Below are 13,284 nucleotides of genomic sequence, written 5' to 3' on the forward strand. Positions count from 1 at the left end.
CGGTGATGGAGGGGAAGTTTCTTGATTCAACCCTTTGGTAATCTAGGTCATTCCAGGCTCGGCATATTTTTAAGCTGCTCCAGTTAATAACCCCTTCCTCCGCTCGCCCTTCACCCTGGCACCCGGGGAGGTGGAAACACTGCAACCCCCCTTTCTGAAAGCAATCCCCGAAGATGGGCAGGCAGCAACGGCGCAGGTGAAGCGAAATGGCTCCGTCGGGCAGCTGCCTGGCTGCGGGCAGCAGAGCAGCGGTCTTCAGCCGACAGCTCCTTGCACACCTCGCCGCCCTCCCTCGTCCTCCCCCCCGCACGCCCCTTTGCCCGGGGCGCGGACGCGGTGACCCCTCCAAACCGGCACCCGAGGGAGCAGAGATGCTGGCGGCGGAGCCTGCCCTGCCTCCCGCAGCCTTCCTCCTTGCCGCCTCCTCCTCCTCTGCTCCCTCCGCGCCCCCGCCGAGGGGACGGAGAAGGGTTCAGGGGACCCCGGAGCGGTGTCGTCCCCCGCACCCCCTCCCCGGCCAGGCAGCCTCACCGCACCCCGCACCGGGTGGGAAAGCTGCCGAACGCCGAGACCGCTGCAGGGGACCCCCGCCCGCTGCAGGCAGCCTCTCACCTGCCCGAAGGAGCTGCCCCCTCCGAGCAGCTCCCTTCCCGCTGCCGCCGCCGGCGGGACCAGGCTAGCCGCCTCCGCAAGCCCTTCCTCACGTTGCCGGGCGCTGGGAACTAGCCACCGCTCCCCCGCCGCTCGCCTCCATCTCCCCCCGCTCGCCGGCATCTCCCCCCGCTCGCCGGCTGCCTGCGCTCTTTGTAGCTGCAGCCATCCCGCCCCGGTCCCCGCCGGCCGCTCGGCAAAGGCCATTCCCGTCCCCCCGCGCCGGGCAAGGGAGGGCTCGGGCGGAGCAGCCCCCTCTTCCCCCTCCGTCCCCATGGGAAAGAAAGGAGCCGGCCGGCTGACAAACCTCTCATGTCCCTGCTCTCCTTCATCCTCCGCACCCTTATTTTCAGCTTCATCTGCCCCTCGCGCATGTCTGTCCAGAACTGGTCCTCGGAGGGAGCAATCATTACATCCACGGGCATCCAGGCAGCTGGGCTGCGGATCGCGGGGGGCACCTCTTGCCTTAGCAAAACAACAGCCGGCGGACAAACGAAATCCTAAAAAAAATCCCGAAAAACCTCCAAAGCCCCCCTGCGGCAAAGCACCGCCAGCCTCCCCCCGGCTCCAGCCTTCAGGCTGAAAACATAAAAAAAAAACCCCAAACCAAACAAAAAACCAAAAAAACCCCAACCGGCAACAAAACCCGAGCGGGGTGGGGGGGGGCCGGCGTAGCCCCCCCTTTTCCCCAGCCGCCCTCCTCCTTTGCTCTCGCTCCCTGCGTGCGCGGCTCCCGCTCCAGCCTGAATGAGCTCAGCCCCTGAGCAGCAGCAGCCCTGCTGAGCCATCCGCCGCCGCGCTCCCAGCGCTCATAGCTAACGGGTCAGGCATGCGACCGCATTCCTTACTCAGCACACAGACACGCAGGAGAACGCCGGGCCTGACATATGCTTCGCTCCCTGCTTAAAGGCGCAACCGCGATTTTCTCGCCCGCCCAAAGCATCCCCCCCCCCTCCGACACACGTCGCAGCGAGCAGCCGCGGCGGGAGATGGATGGCTGCACCACGTCGGATTTGGCCCCGCGGAGTTAATCTGGGACAGGGAATTGGAGGGAGGAAGCTGATGTCCACACCTCGTCTCGTTTTAGCACCGGCCAGGGCGGTGTGTGACCAAAGCCTCACGCCGAAGGGGATGCGGCACCGCTCTCCATCCCTCCTCCCTGCTGCCCCCCGCCGTCGGGGGACGGACACCCCACGGCTGCACCCCATCCTGCCCCCTCCCCACAGCTGCTCCTGGCAGGACCGACATGCATCCCCTGGGGGATGTTTAACCCTGAACCCCAGCGCCAGGAAGGGCGATGCCCCGATCTCAGTTTCCCAAGGGGGAAACTGAGGCATGGAAGATTCAATAGCTTCTCCGGGGTTCTCTGCTGCAGGGCAGAGCTGGGGACCAGACAGCAGGTCCCTAACCACCAGCTCATCTTTTCTCTTGGTGTCTCCACCGAGAGCACCACCCAGGAGGGATGCTCATCCTGGAGCAGTTTCAAACAGCTGGAGGTGAATGGGCCCCAACAGCTGGTGGGGAAATGGGCTGGCGCTAGGCTGCTCACACCTGCACATGGCCGCGTTGGATGGAGTTATCTGCCCAGGCCCAGTGGAGCAGGACCGTGGCCTGAAGGAGATGCACCCTCCGCCAAAGCCTTCTCATGTGTGAAAGTCCAGCAAGAGGGGACATGTAGGAATGGGCTTTCCCAGTCCCGCTGGGGTCTATTGATCAGCGGTGGCTTCCGAAGCAGGTAGGGGTGGATAGGTTTTCTTCTTTGCATTTGTCCCGGGGGAGAGAACTACTTGTCCCCCCCGTGGGACTCCTTAATACATCTCCACACAGCTCCTCACAAGTTTATTGGTCTGAGCCCAGGCCTCCAGAAAATCATTCAGGATTATAGTAAGCAGAGGAGCGAGGGGGGGCATGTATTGTGCCTTTGAAAATCTGAAGCTTTACGGGCTGAAAAACCCCAGGCTGAGCCATATGTGAGTGACTTCAGTGTTTTTCCTTTGAATGACATCACATGAGATGAGGTCATTGGCATTAACTAAGTGCTCTCCCCTCCCCCCCACCCCAGTGGAGCCAGCCTCCTAACGAGCCTTGTTGTTGTAACAAATATGGTTTGATTATTATCAGATGTGGGTCAGAGGTTGGATAAAATTCAAAGCATGCTCCAACTAGGCTGGAAGAGAAGAGAGGAGCAGCCTTCCCCCAAGAGCCACGCTTGGGAAGCGGCTTCCACAGCAGCTCCCCAGGGGGTCCACGGTCCCCCACATTTGCCACCTCCTTCCCTACAGGGGAGGGCGCACTGTTCTAGTGGCCAGCGCCAACAGCTCCTGGCAGCGGAGATGCCTCCATCTCCCACTGCCGCTGTGCCAGTGGTGCTCTACCCGCGCTGGTGGGCAATTTGGCTGTGACCCACTCTGTTGGCTGTGGCTGGGGCTCCGCTGGGGTGGAAACCACCGCTGGGTTGTGCCGGGGCAGTGGCTGGCCAGCCGCTCTGTGCTAGCTGAGGGGGATGCTGCAGGAAGCACATGGTGAATTAGGGGGTGCAATCATCAACCTGCCTCCAACCCAGTGGTGCACAAGCATGCATTTGCCTTCCCTCCGGTTGCCTGACTCCCTCAGGCTTGCAAGAGCCCTCAGCACAAGTTATTTTGGTACTGGCAAGTTCCTTCAGGATGTGTTTGGACCGAGTTTTCAGTTCAGGGCTGCTGGGAGCCCCAGCTGGGGGCTGGGCATGACACCACCAAGCAGCCCTTGATGCAGGAGGCTCACTGGTGTCCCACGTCCCTCTGCCCCCGAGCAAAAGACGAGCGAGCACAGGTAGTAAGCAACCCCCTTCCTCCACCAGTGTGAGGTCCAGCCACATGGAGATCCCATCGGCAGCCACCATTCCCCAGGCAGCTCCTCCCCGCTCCTTCCTCATCTTCTTCACCCCTTTGCCAGGACCAGGGTAGGGGTTGGGAGCTAGTGCTGGGGCAGGGAGGAGCTGGCAAGTAGAGAGATGAAAAGCAATGTCCACAGTGCAGAACTACATCCCACGTATCAGCTGCTGCCCCTCGGCCCCTTTCCCCAGGTGCTCCTCCTGGCCAGGCTGTCGCCCATTCACCCCTATTTAGGATACAGAGGTGCATCATCCCAGGGGGAGATGGCCAGCCTCACCAGCCCCACTTTGCTCTCATTGCCACAACACTCACTGGAAAAACATCTGCTGCAACGGGTCAGAGAGACTCTTGCAACCTGCCTGCAAGAGCAGGGCGCAGAACAAGCCCCTGTTCAGCACCTACATACCCGTCGTGACAGTACCTATAGCCTGGCACGTGCCCAGCTGGGCAGTGGCCAGCGGTTCCTCTCTCCACCCAGTGCTGGGATGTTATAATCATTGCCAGCACCGACCTTTTGCAAGTGTGCGGCGCAGGCCCAGAGAAAAGGGGAGGCGGATGAGGGGAGGAAGGTTTCTCAAAAGGAAGGAAACCATAACTGGGCAGTGGCTCCTGCCCATCGGGATCTCTTACTGGGGAAGTTGCCTTCCTCCCGTCGGCTTTCCAGAAATGAGAAATGAAATTACACGGCCGTTTTGTAAGTCTTGGCACCCAGACGGCTGCTCTTCCTTAAGCCCCTTCTCCTCCATCCTTCTCTGCCTTCGGCCCTTTCACTCGCCTTTTCTGGGTCCGATGGTTAAAAATGCGGCTGGAGGGGGAGGGGAAGCTCCTCGGGGTAATTATAGAATCGGGAAAACAAGTTGTCTGACGACAGTGTTGCTAAACAGGGAGGTTTAGAGCATAGGTCTGGAATACAATCAGCTCGCACATACGTGACCTGGCTTAACCCCTCCCAGGGATGCAGCCACCGGTCCCGCTGGGGCCAAAACCCTCCCAGGCATCTCCTGGTTGTGGCGGAGGGTGAGAAGGGGGCACCTTACCCCGACGTCACGCCTCAGGCTGTGCACACTGGGAGCACTCCCTAGGGCCAGCGCCAGGCTGAGTGGCTGTGGTTGGATGCTAGCACCCACTGGGTGGGGGTTGGAGGGCTAGAAAACACGGTCCTGCCCTGGCCAAAGTGGTCCCAGACAGCTTTGCTGCAGGAGAGAAAGCAACTCCTCTGGTGCCGTGGACCCAGGGATGTTTTGTGTGAGAGAGTTATCTAAACCTCCAGGTCTGTAAAAATCACAAATCTTGGTGTTACCATTTGATTTTTAAAGAAGCACCTCTCCCACTAGGCTGGCAATAGCACCCTACCTCCAGCCCTCTGGACAGCCAAAAGAAAAGCATCACTGCAGGTAATCCCCCTGTGCCACCCCATCTATGGCCTGAGAAAAGCTGGGCAGAACCCCCTCCACAGCACTTCTTACCCTTCTTCCGTTCCCGAGCATCACATGGGCAGTTTGTAGGTGAGTAACAACCAGGATTCCCATTCATATTATTTGCAAAGCTGGTTCTTCAAAACTCCCAAATCCGGGATAAGCAAGAAATTGCCCACGTGAGCGCTCTTTCCCATTTCATCCCACCCCTGCACCTTCCTTATTTATACCCACACTCCTGCCAGCCCAGAATCTGCTTCTTTTGGTTCATAATGGTACGCTATGGGATGGAGATGTCCCTGGGTGGGCAGAGGTGCTTGTGGAAGGTTCAGAGGCAGTAATTCAACTTTAGAAGAAAAACTTGTGGGTACATCTGATGGATTCACACCAATAAGACCACTAGTGCTCTCAGACCTTGCAGTCTGAGGGTACCTGAAATAGCCCTAATGCTTGACCTACGCATGCATCTTCAGGCCCGTGTACCGAGCAGAGGCTCTGCTGGAGTCTGAGGACAAAGTCCACCAGCTAGTGCATCCTGCACGTGCTATGTCCCAGGAGACACACTCACATACCAAAGTCATCAGATGAAATTGTGATGCTGTCCAGAGCAGGCGATGAGAATGGGACCATCAAATAAGCAGCTGCAGTGGGGTCCTGCTTCCCCACTCCCATCAGACAGCTTCTGACTGACGACCAAAGTGTGGGTGTTTGGGGTATTTTCTTTCTTAGTTTTTTTTTCTTTTTCTTACACTGGGTTTGTAAGGACGCCTCAATTCTGGCTCTGGATCCTGCTAAGCTTTTAGCTTCAGCATCAGCCACGACAAGCTTTGCAGATTTCATTTGTATTTTTCCCGCCTTTCGGATGCACAGGCCATCTCCAGCCCCTGGGACTCTGACTAAAAGCAAGCCCCCTCTGCTCTGCCCTGCCTATGTGCTACTTTTGCACCTGCCTAGCTCGGCTTTTTTCATTCATCTTCTCTTTTCCTCTAAAACAGCCCCAGCCCGACGTGTTTCAAGGGGAGCAGACAGCATGGGAGATGTGACGCTGGCACGTGGCTTCTTACTGACATGACACGCAAAAGCATCACGGTATTTTCAGCCAAGGATAAGCAAAGTCACATTCAGCTGCCCTGATGTTTAACCTCCTTTTAGGACTGTCCCTGTGCAGCAAAAAAAAAAGTGCTTTTCCTTTTTTTTTTTATTAAAATCATCTGTCCCTGAGTCCTTGTTTCTATAGTAATTCCAGCCAGTGCTGAACCCACTCACGCCTGGGCAGCCCAAGTCAGCTCCTGCAATGGAAATCCCCTTTCCTTTTTCACTACTTCATTTTGTCCACTCTGAAGTCACCTGCCTTTGGTAGATTCCCCCAAAATCCCCCAAATCTCAGCCCCCTCTGGATCACCGTCGCCACGCAATTACAAGTCTCCCCGGCCGTGCCGGCTGGTCATGGCAGCTCCGGGCTGGAGAGGACCTGGGTGACGGCCAGCGCTGCCGAGGCCAGCCTGCTCGCCGAGGAGGAGGATGGCGAGTGGAGGCCTGGGAGGGATTTCTCACTGATGATATTGTTACATTCTTTCCGAATCCTGGGAGTAAACAGACGCTCCAAATTTAGAAAGAACAGGACTGGAAAATTTAAACATTCCTTGAAGAATTGGTACAAAAAGGGAGGGGGGGGAGGCTGAAGATGATCTCACACGCGCTCCCGAGCCAGATGAAAAGCTCATGACTTGAGTTCAGAAAGCAAGCGAGGGGCCTGTTTCAGGTCTGAGCGCGATATCACAATGATAAAACTCCCCCAGCGCATGAAACTGCAATGAAAAGAGCTGCTGCCGTGCAAGGGGGGGTCCCAACCTCAGCAGTTGGGGCTGCGGGTACCAGCCACTCCTGGCCACGCTGCCACCCTGGTTTTGTCTCCAGCTGGCGTATGGCTTTGGGCGCAGGAGAGAGGAACCTGGCGCTTGACCCAAGGACCAGGATGGGTGCCTGAGCATCATCTGGACAAACATTCCAAGCCCTCTCGGCTGTCGCTTTTAGCTGCTAAATGGGAGCAAAGGAAGATCTCCCCACCCTCTGCTGCAGCTGGACAAACGGAGAGGGGCTGGTGAAGCTCAGCACCCAGCAGCTCAGCACCACGCTATGGCTCTGGCTGGGCTCCAGTACAAGAGCTGGCATGCGGGAGCCATCAGGGAGCGATGGAGCCAGACCGCTGCTGCTGCTGCTTCATAAACAGATAAAGGCTGTTAATAAAAACCAAGCAGGAGTTTGCAAAGGGGAAGAAGGGGGAAAAAAAAAGCAAAGTGGAAAGAAAAAAAGGCAAAAAAAGGGCAAAAAATAGCAAAAAAAAAAAAGCAAAAAAGCAAGAGTTTGTGCTGAAGTAAACAAAGGTTAAAGAACAGTCAGGCTCCTGCAGGAATAGCAGAGCTGGGCCGAGAGGGAGGGAGGGGGCATTACGTAATGCAGGAAAAATGTTGGCTCCATTCAGTTTTCCACCACTTCATGTGATGTCAGGAAAACCATATAAATCAACAGGCCTTCTGCTCCCACGGATGGAGGGCAGCAAGCAGCACTATTTATACTTACACAATTAAAAAAAAAAAAAGGGGAAAAAAGAAGAGAAGCTGATGATTTCCAAGACTGGGAATAATTGACTCAGATTCCTCCTTCCTAGCCCCACTGGAATTGCTGCTTCTGGGCTGTTAACCCTTGAAGTGTCCCTGTTGTTGCTCTTCCCACCCCCGGCTCCCCTGTCCTTGCCCACCAGCCTCCATCAGCTGCTTCAAGGGCCGGAAGGACGATGGGCTGGATGCGAGCAAGAATGGCCGCGCACGGTGTTTGCGTGACATGGGGACACCAAGGCACGGACGCGTGTCACATCTGTTGGGGCTGAGGAGAGCTGGGGAGCACCGAGGGGCTGCGTAGGGCTGCCACAGCCCCCACTCCTTAGGGACAGGCTGAGATTTCAGGACAGGACCCTGAGATTTCAGCAGCCCTTGTCAGCCCACCTCCCTGCTGGGGTCACAAGCCACCTCCTGGGAGGACCCAGGCTCCTCTTCTGGGACACAAGATGGGTTGGGGCAGGACAAGGTGCCTGAGCCCGAGGCGGACAGACCGAGGGGTTAAAGCCCACCAGGGTGAGGGGTCAGAATCAGGCCCGACCCGCACATCCCATCCCAGACCTCCCAAGTGCTGCGGAGCTGCCTCTAAATCAACCCGGCTGCTGCCCACACCGCAGGCAGGAGGAAGCTGCGCCTGTCGGCAAGCGTGCCCAGCCTCCCCCGGACGCTCTCTGCAGCTGCTTCCAGTCACGATTTCCATGTAAAACACCACTGCCATGACCCAGTGTTCTACGTTTCGGTTCTCGTTTTTTCCACCCGCTGGTGGCCTGCGTTCCACATCAGGCTGCGGCCCTGCGGCGCTTTTAATTAGGGAGGTTTAAGCTTTCCTTGGCACCTAGCGCAGCCACGCTCCCACTTGGGGGTCTGGGCGCCGGCAGCCCAGGGGGATGGAAATGGCCGCCCTGAAGATGGAAGATGCGTGTGCCCACGCGGGGTGCAGGTTTGCTCACGGGGGGCTTGGTGGTGGCAATGCTGATGGCTGGGGGGGGTGGCATGCCACCGGTGCTCACCCAGCATTGGGGTGCACTGGTACTATGGGGGTCCCCCAAGCCTCCCCTCGCTTTCTAAGGTGCCCCTCGCCCAGCCCTGGGAAGGTGGCACCGGGTTGGGGGGTGCTGGGGTCACACCGCGAAGGGTGTTTCCTGACCCGTCTAGGTGACTAAGCAGGTTCCTTCCCAGATGCGACTGAATCCACCTTCTCCTTCTCCTGCACCATGCACCAAGCCGTGCCCTTGTTTATGCCGCGACGACCTTGGAGCCGCAGGCACGGCTGCTGGGGCGGGCCAGGGGCTGCCGTAGCAAGCTCATGGTTGCATCCTCCAGCACTGGCGTCAGCAAAGCTCCTGCAACCCGGGCCATGTTAATTAGCTTTAACGTGATTTTGTGTAGTCCTTGCTTGCTTTTGAAACCCTTGAACCAGCGGGTTTATTCCTGCTATTTCTCTGCTCTATTCTCCCCGTCACAATGCAGATGCACTAATCCAACAGCACGTACCCATGCCTTGCATGGGCAAGGCCCCCTGAATGCCACTCTCTTGTGCCACCTTCCCCATCACAACTACCCCTTCGCAGGGTCTGTCATGCTGCTGGATTTGCAGGGATGGCTGCTCCCTCCATCCCTGCAATGCCTCGGGGACACAGAGGTCGGTACCCTCCACCTCAGCCCCAGAGCAGTACCCAGTCACCGCAGGATGAGGATGGGTTTGGGGAACAGATGATCCCCATCTCTCTGCTTTCGGCACTATCTAGGAGCCTGGCTGAGCTCAGCGGGACCCTGGGGCTGCGTGGGGCAGCCCCTGCCCACCCCTCTGCAGGCAGAAAGCTCGAAGGTGGGCAGCCAGCCAGGCAGATACCCAGCTGTCCCAGCCATGGGGAATTAAAGGCAGCTTTAACTCTCCCTTCGGCAGCTCACTGCCTCTTCCTCTCTTCTGGGTCGGAGTGTTTCATTCATCGGTCACCTGCCTCCCATTTTGCTCTGCAGGACTGTAATTAGAGCAGCGTGTGCCTCCTCCTGCCTGCGTGCTCACGCTCGGACAGCATCATCTCCAGTAGACCCTGACTCACCCAGTAATGACCCTCTGCCCCTGCCCTCCTTCCCCTTCCCCTTCCCCTTCCCAGCACATCCATGGATTTCCTCTCCTGCCCTCCCTTTAACAGCAGCGAGAGGGAGCAGAGCGCTCAAACCAGGTCTGGCCCTTGGCACGTTCACTGGGGATGAAGCAGCACAGGGATGGGGGAACGAAGGGCAGCTTTTGGGTGGCTGGATCCATGCCACTGCAACCCCTCCATACCCTCCTCTCTCATTCACCCTGGCTGGTCGGCGCAGCAGTGGGGAGCTGGACGGTGCAAGGAACGAATGCACGGGGAGGACCCAGTGAAGCCAGCATGGGTCAATCCTTCTCGCTCTGCGCGCAGGGCTGCCCTCTGCCACCACAGCCACCGGTGGCCAGGAAAGCGGGTGCAGACGGACACGTGGGGCCACAGCTCCATAATTCCAGACTAAAGGCATGAGCACCAGGTGAAGCGGTAACCCAGGGCTCTCCTACCTGTAAGGATGGAGACGCTGTGGAAACAGCTGTCAAGCTTGCCCAGGAGGATGGAGAGGAAGCTGTCGGCGGCCAAGCCAGTCACGTCCCGTGTGCTCTGGTCATAGACCACCACGTCCTGGTGCTCCTCCGCCTCCACCTGCAGGGGAACAGCGAAAACCCGGTGTCAGAGAAATAGGCTAAGCGCTGAGGATGCTGCTGCCCATACCACCATGGGAAGCAAAGCTGAATTTCGCAGTCACACAAGCAGGAAAGCTCAGCTCCATGCTGTCCCCACGAGCTGGCTTTGCTCACCAAAGGAAGGGTCCAGCCAGGCTGGGGGTCTGCTCCACGGCTACAAGCAAGTGTGTCAGTACAGATGCCTGTTGGAGCAGCCCCACCAACTGCGAGTGCTTTTGAGCATCCTACCCGCAATAGGGTCACTCCTCCCCATCGCCCTCCCTCAGCTTGCCATTACTTAACTGCATCCCAGAAGTCGCCGCGACTTCTTCCACCACTTCCTTCCCACGCAACCTTTGCCCTCAGATACTCCTCTGCAGGCTGGCTGGTGTTACGGGGATTTGGGGGTGGTTCTACAGGCAGGGGTGCTCCCAGTACAGCCCTTGTGCTGTGGCTGGAGCGAGCAGGGCTGGAGAAACAGCTCTTCAGGGCTCAGCCTGGAGACACCGTGCTCAGCACAGTAACACCCCTGTAGGCACTATGCCTCTGGAAGATCAACCCAAACCTGCACATCAGTCCTGAGGGCTGAAGGAGAGGGAAGGAGATGTTCAGGGGGGTGCTCTTTCTTCTTTTTGTAATGTGTGTCGGGGCTTGCACACTGCAGAGATGTGCTGGGGAGAGGGAATGGAGCTCCCGGGCTGCTTTCACATGACTTCATGTGCCACAAACAGCACCCAGCCCTGTTGCCCACCGCTGCAGGGTCTCTGGGGTGGGTGAGATGGTGGGGTATCCTGCAGGCAGGCAGCTGCCTGCAGGCAAGAGTCCTCCCACGCCTGGTGATGGCTAGATTGCAGCCAGAGCACTCAAGGCGCAGCCAGCCATTCCTACACCTACCTGAAGGTCCATGCATTAAAAGAAAATAAAAATCCTCACACAGGCACAGCTCAGCGCATCTGCTGAATAGCTGGGCAGATGGCATTCGCCCGCTTTGTGAGCGCCTGCCCTCCCAGCCAGCAGGCTAAGGCACATCCATCACGTTGTGGGAGGAGGAGGAGGCAGCGGCAGGCAGGGAAGAAGGGTCTGTGCCCCCGAGCCGCCCTTGCCTCTGGCTTGTGTTGGAGCTGCCCAACGCCCAGTCCCTGCCTAGCCCTCTCCTAAATCTCTTTAGGAGACCACTTGAACTAGGAACCACTCGTGGGCACCCACCTCTTTTTGCTGTCTCACTGCCATGCCCTATCTTACCCCCAGAGCAGATTTGCTTGGGGTTGCTGTAGATATTAATGCTGCTTTCACACCCTGCTGCAGGTGCTTCCCTGCTCGGCAACGTGAGCGCCATCCAAATAAAACTGCAGGGTGCACTGATTTAGCTGAGCTCATCACGTCTCCTCGCTGCAGCGGAAGGATGACCCTGCACTGACAGAAATCCCCGCCGGGACACCACACACAGCTCTGCACTAGGAAGGGGGGGCTCAAAGGAGCTGCCTGTCCCCAGCCCAGCACCAGGCACTGGAGAGCAAAACTTGCCCCACAGGTGAGCAGGATGACAGGAGGGATGAAAAGGCTGTGGCAGGATGAGAGGGAAGAGAAAAGGACACGGGAATTTTAAAATAAGACACTGAAAAATGACCGAAGCCACCTGGGGGTAAGCCAGCTAAGGATCTACCCCAGCATCTCTTCCTTGGCCATTCCTGAAGCAGGACTTTTATGGGAGGCCATCCCAAGCACAGCTGGAGGGAAACATGGTGGCTGCTGAGCCAGCTCGGAGCCAGGAGCCTGCTAGTCCTTAGCAGGGCCACTATCCCTTCAAGCCCCCCTAGCACATTCCAAAATCCCAGTCCTCAGCCTGAAGCCCCATGCCAGCAAAAGCGTCTTCCCCAAAAGCACGGTGAGGCAGGCACCAAGCTGCGGCGGGGCAGGGACTCGTCCTGGCTGCCTGGTCCAGGCTGGGATGGCTGCATGGGAAATACCAGCTCTGGCCGAGCAGAATTATCCCACAATAGGATTTAGTGTTCCCTCCGCACGGGTAGGCTTTGTTTGGGCCATTACTGCAGGGTTGCTGAGCAACGGCAGAGATGTGCGACACGGTTTACATCTTATTGAAGTTATAAGGTTTCACTCAATGTAAATGCCAAACAAGCGCTGGCCTCGCATGGCCTGGCTGCAGAAAATAAATGCCCGGCTTGCTGGGGTGAGGATGCCTGCAGGATGGTCCTGAAGAGCCTTCGTGGAGCACACAAGGAGCCTGCACCAGCATCCCAGCTCCTCGCCACAAAGGGAAACGAGAGGGAGATGTTTAATCAGGTCTGTGTGTCTCCCATTAACCTCCCGCACTCCTGATACGCAGGGGAAGGCACAGCCCCATCTCTGGCCTTAAATGTACGGAGGTTAAAAGCTAACTGGGGCACAGAAGGAGGGTAAAGCTGAAGAGATGCTTGGGGCCAGATTCCTGCCTCTGCCAGGTGCTGGCATAGGGCAGGGGCACGGCTAGCAGCAGAGGAGTCCCTCTGAGGAGCAGCACCTCCACAGTTGGAGCTCTCCCACCGGGGTTTCCCATCACCCCAAGACTGCTGAAGTAACCAGATCCCCAGGCACTGCCCTCCAGAAAGAGTCCCCAAATCCATCCAGCAAGGGACAGTGGGGGGGACCAAGGCGCAGCAAGTCTTTTGGCCTCAAGCAGATGTTGAGTGGGGCTTGCAAACCTGTGCATGCCTTTGAAAAGCTGCTGGCCCACCCCAGCGCTGGAGGTGCCCCAGGGCACCTCTCCAGGGACAAACCTCCTCCCTGCCAGCATCTCGGCTGTGGGGGATGGCCAGCTTGGAGCAGGGACCACCCGGCCAACAGCTCTAACCAAATCCCAGCTGAGATCATCCATTGCCTTTGTGCCAAGCCCAGCGCTCCCCATCACCCTCCCCAGCTCTGGCTGGAGGTAACTCCCTTATGGATATTTGGTCCCAGGCACTGGGTGGTTCAACGCAGTCCGGGTCCCTGCTCCGCCTCTCCCTGGCTGCCAAGCAAGGATGATGATG

The 13,284-nt window shown here is 57.9% G+C and overlaps 1 protein-coding gene across 3 annotated transcripts in view; it reads right to left on the reverse strand.

Annotated features, from left to right (window-relative positions):
• DUSP8 (dual specificity phosphatase 8) overlaps positions 1 to 13,284 on the reverse strand; it is a 43,596-nt gene that overhangs the window by 11,778 nt on the left and 18,534 nt on the right. For 2 of the 3 annotated variants that reach the window (XM_075047881.1, XM_075047880.1), the window contains exon 3: positions 10,100 to 10,238. In XM_075047881.1, the coding sequence (XP_074903982.1) occupies positions 10,100 to 10,238 (139 nt within the window). Of the gene's footprint in view, positions 1 to 958; positions 1,788 to 10,099; positions 10,239 to 13,284 lie in introns of those variants that run through there. The other variant, XM_075047882.1, reaches the window with a different exon arrangement.

Source organism: Buteo buteo, chromosome 16 (genome assembly GCF_964188355.1).
Source record: "Buteo buteo chromosome 16, bButBut1.hap1.1, whole genome shotgun sequence".
Taxonomy (NCBI): domain Eukaryota; kingdom Metazoa; phylum Chordata; class Aves; order Accipitriformes; family Accipitridae; genus Buteo; species Buteo buteo.